The following is a 14,936-nucleotide window of genomic DNA, read 5'->3' on the forward strand; positions in this document are numbered from 1 at the left end:
TTTAGTTATATTTCAACTGTCTGATAAAATGTAGATACATTGTGTTAGCCATAAAAGTTTCCCAACCACTGGTAATGACTGTCTGAATGACTAATGATTATTTTAGCATTAATCTAAACAACACCAGTTTGAAAACACACACACACACACACACACACACACACACACACACACACACACACACACACACACACACGTCAACGTCCCTCTTGTCGCCTTGCAGAGGACTATGTGGGCGGTGTATGAGTCTGTATTGCTTCTGTGTGGGCGGACGACTCAAAGTGTGAAATCAAGTGTGTGTCCTTGTGTGTGTGCATCCCTCTGTGGAATACACTTAAGTTTAAAAGCCTGCAGTGATCTTTGTGTGCTAGATGCCTGCATTTATTTTTGTGCGTTGGTCTCACTGAGCTGGAGAGTCTTAATACTGGAGGAGCAAACAAGCAAACTTATTATATAATGGCTGCAGAGCAGATTGGTCCAGCTCTATTGATGTGTGAGTGGTGGGCGAGAGGGCTGGAGGAGAGGAAGAGAAGGGCCTCATAACCTCATTTAATAAGAGTCAGGGCCATCCAATAAGTGGTGAGTTTCCAAACTGCCAGTGGCAGTCACGCAGCGACTGGGAGGGAAATCATTAGGTGCTCTGTTCAACACCATTATTTTTACTGTTAGTGGTTTGACAGTGACAAGGACTCGTCTTCTCTGTGGCTGGCGTTTTGGAGGCAGTGTTTTTTTTTGTGACTCATTTAAGCAAAATCCTGGAAGCAATCAGCCTCAGTTTCATCAGAATAAATATATATATATACATTTTCTGTTCTAGACACATTTATAGATTATAGATACTAAACATTTTATTTCCCTTTAAAGCTGTTTATTGTTGTGTTGCCTTTATGGGTGTTTTTCTTGATTTTGAGAGTTGGTATAGTGATGATGGCAATTTCATATTATTATTGTGTTTTTATGTGTTTCTTTATGTTTTGTCACTGTTTAGTAGAAGACATGGACTTCCATATCTGGAGACTTTTAGGGTTTGAGAAGATATTCCTACATCTCTGGCAAAAACTGTTGTGTGTTGTAGATTAAAAACATTGAAGTATAACATTTGCAAAAAAATACATAGTCATTGAAAGTTGTGGAAATTGACCTTTTTATGGTAAAGCTACTGTTTCTAAAGGTCAAGAATCATGTTATGCTTAAACTATTTTGTATACTTTTTTGACAACCAAACAAACAGAAACAAGGACAAGTGAACATATTGAATTCAAAATCCTATTAATGTGAACAATATTGTAGAATTTGCACGAGCCCTGCTTTTCCCTGTTCACTTATTTTACTGTCTGGTCAATTATTGACAATACACCCAGGTTTTCTATTACACACAACTTAGTCTGAAATGGTTTCCTTGCAGGAAAATGTTATAAGGGGTGAAGATTGATTCATCCAGATACTCATAATACTCACATTATTCTCCTGTCTTAAGTTATGAAACGAAAAACAACAAAACTTACCCAATCATATCTGAGAGGAGCTCTTTTTGGAAGCACACAGCCAGCAGCTGATGACTGTTGATTTCTTCAGTCTTGTGATTAATTTATCAGCCCACTGCAACACAGAGAGACACCACTGTGTTGTGTGATTTATAATTCAGAACACTGATGGGTGATTTTATACTGGCCTCATTTACAAAGCACCTTTTTCAATCGCAGCAATTGTTGATATTAATAGAAATAAACGCACAATGTGAATCCCCTTGGGAGAAAATACTGAAATAATTGACTATTAATAGTTAAAGCAAAATGATAAACGGCTGTTTGACTAGTTCACTCAATGAGTCTCATGACTAAATGTCTTTTTGGCTTTATATTTGGTGTGCATGTCCGTTTTGTTAATGTATTTCGACGGCCCCCCGCGATGAATAAACTCCCTGTCGGCTCTGCCACTGAATATTTTCTCCGTGCAAAGAACCCCCTTGTGCGCGCGCGCGTGTGTGTTGTAAAAAAAAAAGAAAAAAAGGAGAAAAAAAAGTCTTGTTTCCAAGGTAACCACGGACGGTTGATTCTGCTCATGTTTCTAGCTGCAGGGATTCTCAACAGTTACTTGAACGCTCCAAACGCGCGGGGTCAGAGATTACACAACATCCATCTATACCACCGTCTGATCCGACCCCGTGACCGCACACACACGCATGATTACAGACACACAACAGGCGGGTCCGCTCGTGTTGAAGTGTGACGGCCGGAGAGACGGATGGTACTGACATGCTGCGTGATTAATGAGCTGTCCGAGGAGACAAATCAGAGTATCCCTTCCAGTTTGGAGCCACATAAGTCACAAAGTCCGTGTGCATCCATGGCCCAACTCTGACCTGAAACCCCGCTAAATTGGAATAAACACCCCTCCCTCCATCTGCTCTTGTGCAATCAGGCTATTAGAAGGGCCAATCGCACAACCGTCTGTTCCCATTACAACTCACACGCATTAACGAAGCCCACATATTCATCTGAGTTCATTTCGCAGACCGTTCATGCCCTGCAGGTACGCAACCTAACGCTGCATGTGAACTGCATTCACTGATCTCGCCTTTCGTGTCCTGTTATGACTAGCATGCAGTGTATATAGAGCAAGAACGCACATTTATTTTTCATAAGATCGGCTTCTACTCCAGCATCATCATCATCACCATCATCATCATCATCAGGAGCAGCAGCAGCAGCAGCAGCAGCAGCAGCAGCACGCCAACGCGCAAAACCCAGAGCGTGGAGCCGATACGGCGGGAGCGCGCAGTACCGCCGCGGCGCGCATGCACAGCTGTCAGCACCAAGGACAGCAGCCGCTCAGCCCGGAGCGACCAGCCAGCCAGCGACGCAGCGGTGTGATCAGTCCGCACAGAGCGCACGGAGCAGCGGCTGGAGGGAGCGATACACACCCCGGAGAGGAAGCCGTCTGGAAACGTGGACTATGGTTTGACTCATTAAACCCGATAGGGAGGTTTTAGCAAATCTGCAGAGAGAGAGGGGGAGAAAAAAAAAGCTGGACAATGCGGTTTGAACGTCCCTGGTTGACAGGCTGCCCCCTTAGATGATCATGCACATTCCTCCGCATTGCACATAAATCCACCTATTTTTTTTTTCTTTCAGTTTTCTCCTTCCTTCCCTCCTTTTTTTTTTTTTTTTTTTTGGCCTCCCTCCCTTTGCTCACGCCGCCCACCTGGATCGTGTCTGCAGTCGCGCATTTCAACTGGCTTGAGCCGTGCCGCTGTCCAGAAGCTGGTCGAGCCGACCCGCCACCGGGGAGAAAAGCGACCGGGCTGCACTGCTCCGTTTGGTGGTCCGCACGATGCGTCTGTTTCTGCTTGCGGTGCTCCTCTCGTGCTCCTGCGCGCGGGCCGGCTGCGAGCCGAAAATCGTGAACATCGGGGCCGTCCTGAGCCAGAAGAGATACGAGCAGGTCTTCAAAGATGCCGTGACCCAGGCCAACCAGGTCTACGGCAGGGACAAATTCAAGCTGACCGCCATCTCCGTCACGCACAAGCCCAACGCCATCCAGATGGCTCTCTCCGTCTGCGAGGACCTCATCTCCAGTCAGGTAGTTTACTGCCACCTCTGCATGGGCGCTTCATCCAACAACTGTCCATTCACCATATGATCCATGCACACCTCCACCGAACTGTGAAACTGGTTTGCTGTTAGATGCATCAAAGTGTTTTGAGAAGCAAAACCCATTTTCCTTGCAATAGAAAGTTGCAAGGAAAATTTCCTACATGTCATAATCAGAAGTGTTATCTCACTCAAGAGCCACAGTCAAGATCACTAGATCTCTGGATACAGAAACACTAAAATAAATGCAGCCCATACATTTTTACAGGCCTGTCATTTGACCAATTTGGCATCCACTCTACTCCCACCACACATTCTAATACAATGAGCTCCCCACAGACCCATCTGTTTTCAAAGACATCCAAATATAGGCTCTAGTTTGGGGCATGTCTCGGATGAAAGGGCAACTGTACATTTCAGGACACACAGCTGCGGATCTAGTGAACTGCAAAGGAACCAGTGAGGAGTGAAAATATGTGATACGTCATTTACAATTAACAACTTGGCTTTCAATGTGTGTGTGTGTGTGTGTGTGTGTGTTTATGCGTGTGTGTGTGCTGCGTGATGACATTTTGCGGACAGCCTGAGCTCTTGTATGTTGTCCTTCAGGCGTATATCACTCACTTGGCCTGCGATCTGTGTGATATGATGCAGGGCTAACATGAACAACTGTTTTGAGAAGAATGAGATTCCTGTTTGAACCTCACTTATGATGCAGATTTCCCCTGAAGGAATCATCATCTTCCAGCTATACAACAAGCCTAAACATTCATACCATATGTGCTGCAGCTCTAACAAACAAAACACATTTCATAAGTAATGTATGATGAGAGAGTTGCTGAAATGCGCCGACCAATCCTCGAATGTGCTGCTCAACGCGGCTTTTAAAAAGCATCAGCGTTATGTTGAAGTCCCCTCTCACTCTCGCTCCTGTTTCTCCCACACACACTTAATTAGCCTTCATAAGGACAAACCACACCCACGGCTTCAGTGCTGCTTTCATGTCCTCGGCCCTCTGCTTAGTGTAATGACACTAATTGATACAGGCTTGTAGAATAATACTGTCGCACCCTCTCTCCTGTCACATGTTCACCCAAAGCATGAGCGTGCAATACACCCATTAGGCTGTACACATTACACCAACAGCGGTTCAGTTCTCTACTCACACACACACACACACAGCCTGTAAATTAGACAGAATCACACCTAATTTAGACAGAAGGTCTATGGAAGGTTTAATCAAATGAGATTGGCTTGTAGGCGAGTCAGTTACTGAGAAGGGAAGTGCAGTGGCAGATGGAGGGGTAGATGCCTGGGAGCAGTCCTTGGAAGATAGACCTCATTTTTGACCCAACCATACGGACTGCTCACATCCAATAATCCATGCCTCCACAGCCATGCCAACTTTATTCCCCTTCCTTCACTTCTCTGAGGCATTGCCCTAGGCTAAGCTCACAGAAATTCTTTTCTTTCTACTAGAGTAGTGGTCCGGCTTTGGTTTGCATAATGCACGGATAAGACTAAACCAAACAGTCAGCCACAAATTAATATTAGTCTGCCAGCCCACACAGTGAAGACATTTTATACAAAGGAAAAGATTTCTTTGCTCTTCTGTTTCTTTGTCGTAGACAAGTTTGTCTTTCCGTGAATTTATGTAGGCATTCACAGTTCAAAAATGTTATTTTTAACCTGTTATACAACATTTTTTTATACAACAAGAGACGACTATTGTATTTAAAGTGCACGCAATTTTAATTCACCTAGGGGATAAACAAAAACAGATGTTTCAGTCAAGGCTGGATTACAGACCAGGCAAAGTGGGCAAATGCCCCCGGCGGCCCCAGATGCCCTCTATTTGCTGTGGCAATCAGTTTGTGATTATTTGATCAATTGTAATTAATCAAGGACACCACTGTTGTTACTAGTTGTACCTAATCTTTATGCTCTGTCCTAAAAAATCTCTTATACCGTGTATATTCTTAAATAAATTTACATTTATTCTACTTATAAGCAAATAAATTGGGGAAGATCAGGAGCACAAAAGAGGCCAACATTTCACTTTTTGCCCTGGTTCAGAGTTCTCTGATGAAATCTTGATTCTGCTTTTCTACAACTATGCTGAAACTAACTTTATACATAAAACATAAAATACTATACAACCCTCCTTGTAACTGTGCATAATAAATGTTTTTCTATGTAACAAACACTGAGTGTTGTGTCCATTGCTTCCTGTTGTTGTTACAGCCCACAACAAAAATATGCAGGCGGACGAGACTGTTTCATATATATTTTTAGTATTTTCGTCACAGTTGCTTGATGATATCAATGTATGATTTTAAGTATATTTGATTACGAAGAAGGATAGTAGACATTTTGCACCTTCCCATTTGTGTGTTTTTGTATATGTGGTGTGTGATGAATCTACAATATAAGAAAGAAAACCTGCAGAATGTCTAAATTAGATACCTTACAGCCTGAAACAAAGTGCGACTAGCGGTGTTACCGTTTTGTCTTTATGCCAGTGTCAGAATGACAAAGTGTTCTTCCTCTGTGTCTCTGCAGGTCTATGCTATCCTGGTGAGTCACCCTCCCCAGTCCAATGACCACCTCACTCCAACGCCTGTCTCCTACACTGCAGGCTTCTACCGCATCCCTGTTGTGGGGCTCACCACCCGCATGTCCATCTACTCAGACAAGGTGAGTGATGGATGACAGAGATGTAAAGAGAGAGATAGAGATGGAGGAAAACAGGAAGAGAGAGAGCGATGGAGTAAGGATCTCTCATGGGGCGGCTTCAAAAGCTTCTTAGATTAAACGTCCCATCAGTGTCCATTAGAGCAGCTGTGATTAAATGAGTTTCCAGCTGAAAACTGAAAGAACATCATTAATAATGCCTCTGACCTGAGTAATGTTTTTACGAAGCACACACCACTAAAATGAAACTTTAAAGCAATCACATAAATAAAATGCCATGGACTTTAATAACTCAATTTAAAGCGTATTTAGTGACAGCTCTCCTGATCTCGCACATTTAAGGAAATCAGAGGCATTAAATCCAGAGATTAAAGGGAGCCTGAGGGCGGTACATAGATAAAAGCATTTTTATGCTTTTTTACAGGATTTCTGTCCTTTAGTGATATGTTTACCACCAAAATAACAGTTTGCATTATTAATGCGCTGTATTCCTAACAAATTCTGCTGCAGGCTTTCCAGCTTTTAATGTATTGCAAGTCTATGTTTTGTTAGTATACAGTGTATAAAGTACACTATATGGCCATACAGTATGTCATTGTTGAAAATCTCATCTCAAAACTATGAGCTTTAACCGGCACTATCGGCCTCCACTCTTCCGGAAAGACTTCCATTCAGTCTCAAGAGCATTAGCTAAGTCGGTCACTGACGTTGGGCAATAAGGCCTCGCTCACAGTCGGCGTTCCCATTCATCCAAAAACTTCTGAACATGGTTGGGGTCAGGGCTCTGAGAAGGCCGGCCACAAATTCTCAGAAAACCATTTCATGGGCAACAAATGAAACAACAAAATACTTACAGTTTGTATGTCAGTGCCTTACAAAGCCATTACCAATCACTTTATGGAAATATAAATCTATTTTATAATGTGACATCGCTTTGGTTCGGGTTCAGTTAGACTTATTGGCACAAAAACAACTTGGTGAGACCCATCCATTCACCCTGACCTCCTCGCTCGATGGACTTCATAGCTCCTTTGCTCCTGATGGAAAACAGTCACAATCACTACAGCTGCTAGAGGGCTTTGTTAACATTAATGTAAATAAATGTCATATCTTGCATACTAGAAAATATGTCTACTTGGCGTTAAGGCATTTAAAAGGGCTGGAACCTGCCTTCATATCAGGTTTTTGTCCAGTTGTTTTTATGTTTTGAGCGACGAGTCATTAAATATTACGTTGTTGTGGAAAACTGCTAACTTCCGAACGTTAATCTCTATTTCCTGCTTTTGACTGCAGAGTATCCACCTGTCCTTTCTACGGACAGTCCCTCCCTATTCCCACCAGGCGCATGTGTGGTTCGACCTGATGCGCGAGTTCAACTGGAACCACATCATCTTGATAGTGAGCGACGACCACGAGGGGCGAGCTGCCCAAAAGAGGCTTGAGACCCTCTTGGAGGAGAGAGAAACAAAGGTGAGACGCTCCGGCTCCCAGGGCCTCCCTCTCCCAGAGTGAGTGAGCATGAGCGCGCGAGTGTAGTACGGTTTTTTAAACCTCAAAAAAGGTCTTCTATGTATGTAACTGTTTTCCTTTCTGTTGTGTGGCCACATCTCTTTCTCACCATTGTGTAAACATTGGCTAACATTCCTAGAGACATCAACAGCGTCTAATGTGGTCTAATCTGACAAGAGTTTGTATGTTTATTTGCTCATCTTCACGTTGCTTTTCGCCATAGTCCAAATTATCCTGTGTCTATCCACAATGGGAGCCAAATAGTGGACTTTAACGTGGGGCTTTGTAAACCATCACAGACTGAAGTGTTTTATTGGGGCCGTGGTGGATGTCAGGTGTTTCTCTCCTCTCAGTGCGTGATGAATGGCCCGCTTCATTATTGTACAAAGAGGCCGTGTGTTTATAGCACCCTGGTAGGTCGTGTTCGCATGATATGGGAGACTTTTTTTTACACCTTTTCAGATGCCGCTGATGCATCCATTTTAAGTGTAGCTCTTAGCTGTGTATGTGGGTCAGTGAGATGCTGATCTTCTTTGAGCCAAAACAGACTTGAGGCTGCAACAATGTGTACCCGTTAGGAACGGAGATAGACAGAGAGAGGGGGGGAAAAAACTGTCATCTATTGCATCCATTTAATAAGATTAAATTACCTTGGGATATTTTTTTCCTCTTATACTCTGTTATGCGTGTCCCTCTGTGGGGCTCTTTGCTGTAATTGTGTGGCAGAGTGAAATGAGTCCCGATTCAGAGATTTAATTAAATCAGAAGCTGATGAGAGACTGAACACAACGCAAACCCGAGGTAATTTACAGAAGGCGACTACGGCTAAAGTGAAAGTCAGTTTAAATGAAGTGACCGGGATCAGTACTGATTAAGAGCCACCAACAGGAAAACATTTCAAACACCTGGATTTATCATGCTGGATTGTGCAACCACATCCATGCAGTTGAAAAGAGGATACTGTTGAATCATCTCGATGTGACTCACATCCTGAACTAAAGAAGAGACATTTGCGTGTTAAGAGCCTTTGATGAGAATCTAGGAAGTTCCTTTCATTTTTGCATAATTTGAGTTTGGATCACAAAATGATCCCATCTGTGGATTCATTCAATCTCATAATACTGAGGGGAAGATGCTGCAACTCTCTCTACTGTGAGGCTTTAATTACGAGTATATCTAGTCATGACAGCTCGAGCATGAGTTGTTTGAGAATCTCTCCAAATGGGTGCAGCAATAATTACACTAAAAACTCAAAGGATGAGGGTGGTGATATTATAGATTTGTCTTACTGTCAACTGAAAAGACCAAAGCCAAAAATACATTGATCCTACAAACAAGTATTGTGTGTGTGTGTGTGTGTGTGTGTGTGTGTGTGTGTGTGTGTGTGTGTGTGCTTATTCCTCTGTGCCACAGAGCTCCACTGTTTGTCCAAAAACTATTAAAAACACATCAGTGAGCCACGCTGTTGCACTGGGTTACCATGAAAACGCACTGTAATTGATTTTGAGTCGTACACCTTCCTGCTGCAGTTAATACTCACTAGAGTATCACATGTATAAATCCACAGCTATAAAGGCACTATTTTCTCCATTGTGAGTGTAGCTTGCTAAAACCCAGCTGTTTTAGGAAATTGCCACAAACAGGGTGGTCTGGAAAGTCTGGAGAGACGGACTAACACATTGTTGGTTTTGGTCTTTACATAATACCTGTTTGGTACAGTGTCATTTTTAATGGAAATTGAATATGGAAAGTACATTAAAAAACAGAGGACATAATAACCTTAAGATGTACAGTACTCCCTAATTTTGTTTTTAGCACCAAAGTTTTGTCAGCCATGAGGACATCTGGAGATTAGGCATTATAACGAAATCAGTAAGTGTACCTTTAAATACAGAAGTGATGAAAAGAACTACAGGAAATAAATTCAGATTTCTTTATTTGTTTAGGCGGTCCCTGGTTGCTAAGCAGCACCTTCTCATTTCAGCTCTGACATCCTACGTATGTCACGACATCAGAGGGATAATGCAACCTCTACCAGCTCTTTTATTGTGAGCTCGTTTGGATGACGCGGGGCTAAACACCTCAACTGTAAATGCAGTGACAGCTTTGATTGTTTTAGGTGATGTTAGTTTGGATGTGGCAGACCGCACCTTCGTCACATTATGCTCTAATTAAAAGGGAGAGGTGTTATTCATGCTAATCACCCGCCTGTGCTGCGTGAACTCGCTAAATTGACATGCTATTTTTAGCTTCATGGCAAGTTGTTAGCGAGGTCACACAGTCGCAGGGGGATCGCTGTCACCTCCAGCAAAGAGGCTGTGGACACAGTGGACTTAGACACAGAGTGCAAACGTGACCAACACAACATGAAATATTAATGCCTGAGCGGGGATACAAAAATAGAGCTCACAGAAAATATCTCAGGGGGGAGACAAAGACTTTTTGTGCTGCTGGATGTTACTCATGGAGAGGAAATGAATCTCCCATTTCATGCTGTGGTAGTTACCTGATAATAACACTTTGGTTAGTTAATTAGCAGTTATGATTATGACGAAACTAGACTGTGATTAAAACGTTTAATCAAACTATTTGTCTTAACATTTAAGTTTTCTCAATAAAAGAGGAAAAAAAATATCTCAGTAGTTTTTTCATCTTTTTAAAAATCACAGATAGTTTGAACATTTTCTTTATAAAATAAGGAAATGCAATAAGTGGAATTATCTATAACCCCACCGACAGACATTTTCCCACACAAGAAAATGTTGCTTGCGATCCTTCAGTTAGCATTAAGTTGTTTTTTAAAGGCGGAATTATGATTCAGGATTTAACAATGACGTCCACATTTAGAATTCCTATTACTCAAACTAATCACAATATGTCTTAAAAAGCTTTCAGTTGTGAATGAAGCGGTTGTACTGATGCACGGTCGGTTGGGGGGGGCAGGAGTGCATTGAGGTGTGAGCTGTGAAGGCAGGCAGCTGTAAAGGAAACCCTGTGAAGCAGAAATATGATGTGTTTTCCTGCAAAATGGCTCCCTGTCTCAGGCAGGACTCCCGAGTGTCTGACAGAACCGGACTGGATTTCAAAATGGTGACGACGCAGCTGTCTGAATGAGGTTTAACTGGCTCAGCAACTACTGAGAGTCAGTACATTGTGCTGTGACTGAAGTCCATACTACATATTAACTGTACACAGCATATAATCTTTAGAGTATGCGGTTTTAGCAGTTAGTATCAGAAAATGTTACATACTTTACGTCAGACATCAACAACTTTGGAATGCCGCTGCATTAAACTTTACAAAGAGAAAGCAAAATGTTTTTCTTTAGATTTAATATTGATTTTATGCAATAATATTTAAATTGGACTATTAATTCAAATGTTTTGCAGCTGTGATTTGAACCATCATTCCCATCGGCAGAGTGTGAATCACTGACCTGTTTTTGTGATTTAAACTTGACTACAGCTTTCGTCTTTATTGATTTGATCCGATTTGATTTAGTAAATCAGAATTAAATTTGCCATTACATTTGTATAGCCATCAAAACATTTGCAGTTGATGACGTTTTAGCTTGTGATCTGTTGTTCGAAGTGTCTGGTCACACTAGTTAATAACACTTAGCTAGAAGTAGCTGCAGCCTCTGAAGTTGGCGCTTTGGAGCTGGTGAAAATGCTGCGTCACCCTAACAGATGGCTGGATAGATGAGACGTTTCCTACTCAAGTTTTGCAAGTTTTACATAAAACCTTTAATGAGCTCTCCATATTCCAGGAAGCCAAAAACATGATCACACTTTGGACTTGATGGAGTGTTGGTGTAGTGCTGAAAATGTGACAGGCATGTTTGTTTCCAGTTGGCAGAGTCACTGAGCGGCATTTTAGGATTTGATTTATTTATTTCCAAGTGTAATTTTTTACTGATTGTTGCTGGAGCCAGAACATTTTGATCCAATTATTTCTTACAGCTAATCGACGCAGCTGAATCAGCATCGCGAATGAATAATGCATTAATGAATACAAGTATACGTGATTTGAGCATTATTTTAAAGCGGTCATCTCTGATGTTCTTTGCAAGCCCCACTGTTAAAGATCCCAATTTGAAGCAGAAAAGTGGAGATTTTTTGGAATGCTTTACTGCCCTCCATTTTCAACTGTTTATAATATTTTTCTGTGTCTGCATATTTTCTCTGTGCACATTACTCATCAGAATAAAAAAAGGAACTATGAAAACCTCGACCAACTGTCCTATGACAACAAGCGAGGACCTAAGGTATATTTGCATGGTCAATGCACGCCGCCCACCAACTTTCCAAACGTAGCAACTAGAAACCAGCCCAAACCAGTCACCAGCCGACCCAGAAATGTCCCTCTCTTGGTAGCACGTGTTTTCTTTAATTTTTACTTTGAGACATTTCCCTATGATTTAAATGAAGAATGATTTTGTTATGAAAAATCTATAATTTTCGGTCATTACAGAGAAAAAAAAAAGAAATCAATGAACAGCGCCCCGCTTTTATCATTTTCATTTTCTCCTTCAATAAAGGAATGCATGTACTCAGAACACACACACTCACACACAAAAAGAGTTTGCAAGTCCATTCCTTTGTGGAGAACCGGTAGTGTGGGACAAAACCGTTTCCCAGATGCTACTTCCTCCTGTTCTGTAGCACTTCCCTAGTTTTCAGCAATTTTTTTGTTGGGGGAAAACGTCCCCCTCACCCCCCTTCACCCGTTTTTAGTTACTGGTTGCATTGACCTTCTTCTTCCCCCTACCTAACACATGCACGTCCTTCTTTGGAGCCTTGATAACCCTCAGTTTGCATGCGAACAAATGCAAAAGTTTTTTTTCCCTTCAAGCTTTTTTTTTTTTTAGTTCAGCCGGTTCCCCTGGATCGCTTTCCTTTTTATCTCTGTCTCTCGTTTTCAAACAAAATCGGCCAAGCTCGAACCAAGCAGGTAAAGAGGCAGCATGGTGTCGAAGGTAGGGAAAAGTAGCTGGCTTGACCTTTCTTATGCCCCGATCACAGGCAGAGAAAGTCCTCCAGTTCAGCCAGGAGACTAACTTAACTGCCCTGCTGCTGGAGGCGAAAGAGCTGGAGGCCCGAGTCATCATCCTGTCCGCCAGGTGAGGTTTTTATCCAAAATTCCACAAACATTTCACCCAAAGTCACAGAAGGAGCAAGGGGGAAGGTTTACCTCACACCTGCCATAAATCACCCTATGACCATCCCAAACTGGATTAATACCATCGTTTGGTCTATAACATACTAACTAGTGAAACATGCCAGTAACAATTTCCTTGGAACCAAGGATTTAAAAAAATGCTTGAAAGAAAAATTATATAATGCAAATTTATTTTCTGTTGATCAACTAATCGATTGACAAATAATTTCAACCTAATTCAGTTGAAACCTTCTACAGTACCCAGTCTGTACAGTTATAGTCAACACCTAAATTATGTCCATGTATTTTCTTTGACAAATGTGTAAAAGTTGTATGACTTTTGCTCTCATGTTGCAGTCATACAAAAAATGACATCTTGCGCTGGGACCAAACAACACAATATTTTTTACTTTTGAGACAGCCACTGTGTCACCACAGCCCGTCATAGCTACCATCCTTACATCATGGTTTCAGGCACTGACTTGACTTGACTACACCTGACAACACTGCCAACAGCACCTCTCTTTTTTCCCCACATTTACAGTTGTGTATGGAAGAGCTCCTATAAATCAGTGTCACAGAACATGTCAAAGAAATTTTCAAACCAGACCAGACAGGGCAAAAAAAAAGTAGTCGGGAGGTCATGAGGTGTCCCAGATGCTGCTTCAGTTGCCTTTCACTACGACACTTGTTTGGCTGATGTTGTGTAATCTGATCCTGGCACTGGGCTTGAACTTTTTACTTCAATATAAGTATCATATAGGTTTGATCAACTGACTCATACATAGTCTTTTTAAAACTAATTAAGGGATAATTTAAAAGGAAAATCAGGGCTTAAGAGAGTAAAAGTTGTATCCAGTAGCCGTATATTTACAGTGCATAACTGCGTAAATATCCCTGATTCAATACAAGCTGGGCACAAAATGTCTTCCTTACACACAAAAACAATCCTTTGTCTTTCTTTCAACATGGAAAATTCCAGTGAGGAAGACGCTGCTGCAGTGTACAAGGCTGCCCGCTTCCTCAACATGACGGGCTCGGGCTACGTGTGGCTGGTGGGCGAGCGGGAGATGTCGGGTAAAGCCCTGAGCGAGGCGCCAGACGGTACGTTCATTCAGCAGAGATCGGTGGGAATATACGAGTTAACTCCCAGCTTTATTCAGAGGCCGATCATAACGCGTCCAGGATTAGGGGGATTAACCATTTAACGATGGATGCATTACAACAATTGACTGTGTAACTGCTGGTTGTGTGTCGAGAATTTAAACGTTTAAGCATTCCATGTTTAAAGGTTTAAATGTGCGGTGTATCTACAGTACGCTCAGTTTTTTTTTGTTTAAATGTGTATGTCCTGGATTAACCAAAGGTAAACTCATTGTGCTCTCCTGCCATATTAATACCCTGGCTTCTAATGAATTATAAAGGGAGACTTTTGCAACAGATAACTGATAGAATGGTAAGCTACAACAGCTCTTCTTGTCTCTATTTATGGATTTTTCGCACAAGTCTCTCACAGTATTTTTTTTTACTTTGTGGTCACAAACGTCTAGCGTCCCCCCCCCCTCTCCTCCTGGGCACTTTACACACAACCAACCCCTGCAGAGCGTTTGTTGTCCTGTCTGTGTCCAGTCTCTTCCACCTCCACTGCAGCTTCTTCCAGGAGTCTGCAAGACTGATGGACCTGGTTGCAATCAGAAAACTTAGCTGAAGTTGGATTGTTGCTTGGTTTAAATTTAGGTCTGATGGTTTTTGTTTGTTCCTAACACAAATAATGGTTTGCCTGTGCTGATCCCCCAAACCTTAGGTAGGGCCAAAAAAAAAAAAAAGATCCAACTTCAAGGGACTCTTTATACATGCTGTGAAAAGGTCACGAGTGGCAACATCAGAAAAATGATCCATTTATTCTGTTGCCTCATCTCATAAAAGACAAGCTGTGGATTTTTTCTGAGTTATCTCCCCTGAGAGTAACAGGCAACGAAG

General features: G+C 42.1%; 1 protein-coding gene across 8 annotated transcripts in view; it reads left to right on the top strand.

Moving 5' to 3' along the window:
- The first annotated feature begins 3,330 nt into the window (after positions 1-3,330).
- grin1a (glutamate receptor, ionotropic, N-methyl D-aspartate 1a) overlaps positions 3,331-14,936 on the top strand; it is a 33,402-nt gene continuing 21,796 nt past the window's right edge. For 3 of the 8 annotated variants that reach the window (XM_051412602.1, XM_051412605.1, XM_051412604.1), the window contains exons 1-6: positions 3,334-3,582; positions 6,156-6,290; positions 7,581-7,757; positions 12,001-12,063; positions 12,821-12,918; positions 13,939-14,060. In XM_051412602.1, the coding sequence (XP_051268562.1) occupies positions 3,334-3,582; positions 6,156-6,290; positions 7,581-7,757; positions 12,001-12,063; positions 12,821-12,918; positions 13,939-14,060 (844 nt within the window). Of the gene's footprint in view, positions 3,583-6,155; positions 6,291-7,580; positions 7,758-12,000; positions 12,064-12,820; positions 12,919-13,938; positions 14,061-14,936 lie in introns of all 8 variants that reach the window. The other 5 variants (XM_051412607.1, XM_051412609.1, XM_051412608.1 and 2 more) reach the window with 3 other exon arrangements.

This window comes from Dicentrarchus labrax, unplaced genomic scaffold (genome assembly GCF_905237075.1).
Source record: "Dicentrarchus labrax unplaced genomic scaffold, dlabrax2021, whole genome shotgun sequence".
Classification (NCBI taxonomy): Eukaryota; Metazoa; Chordata; class Actinopteri; family Moronidae; genus Dicentrarchus; species Dicentrarchus labrax.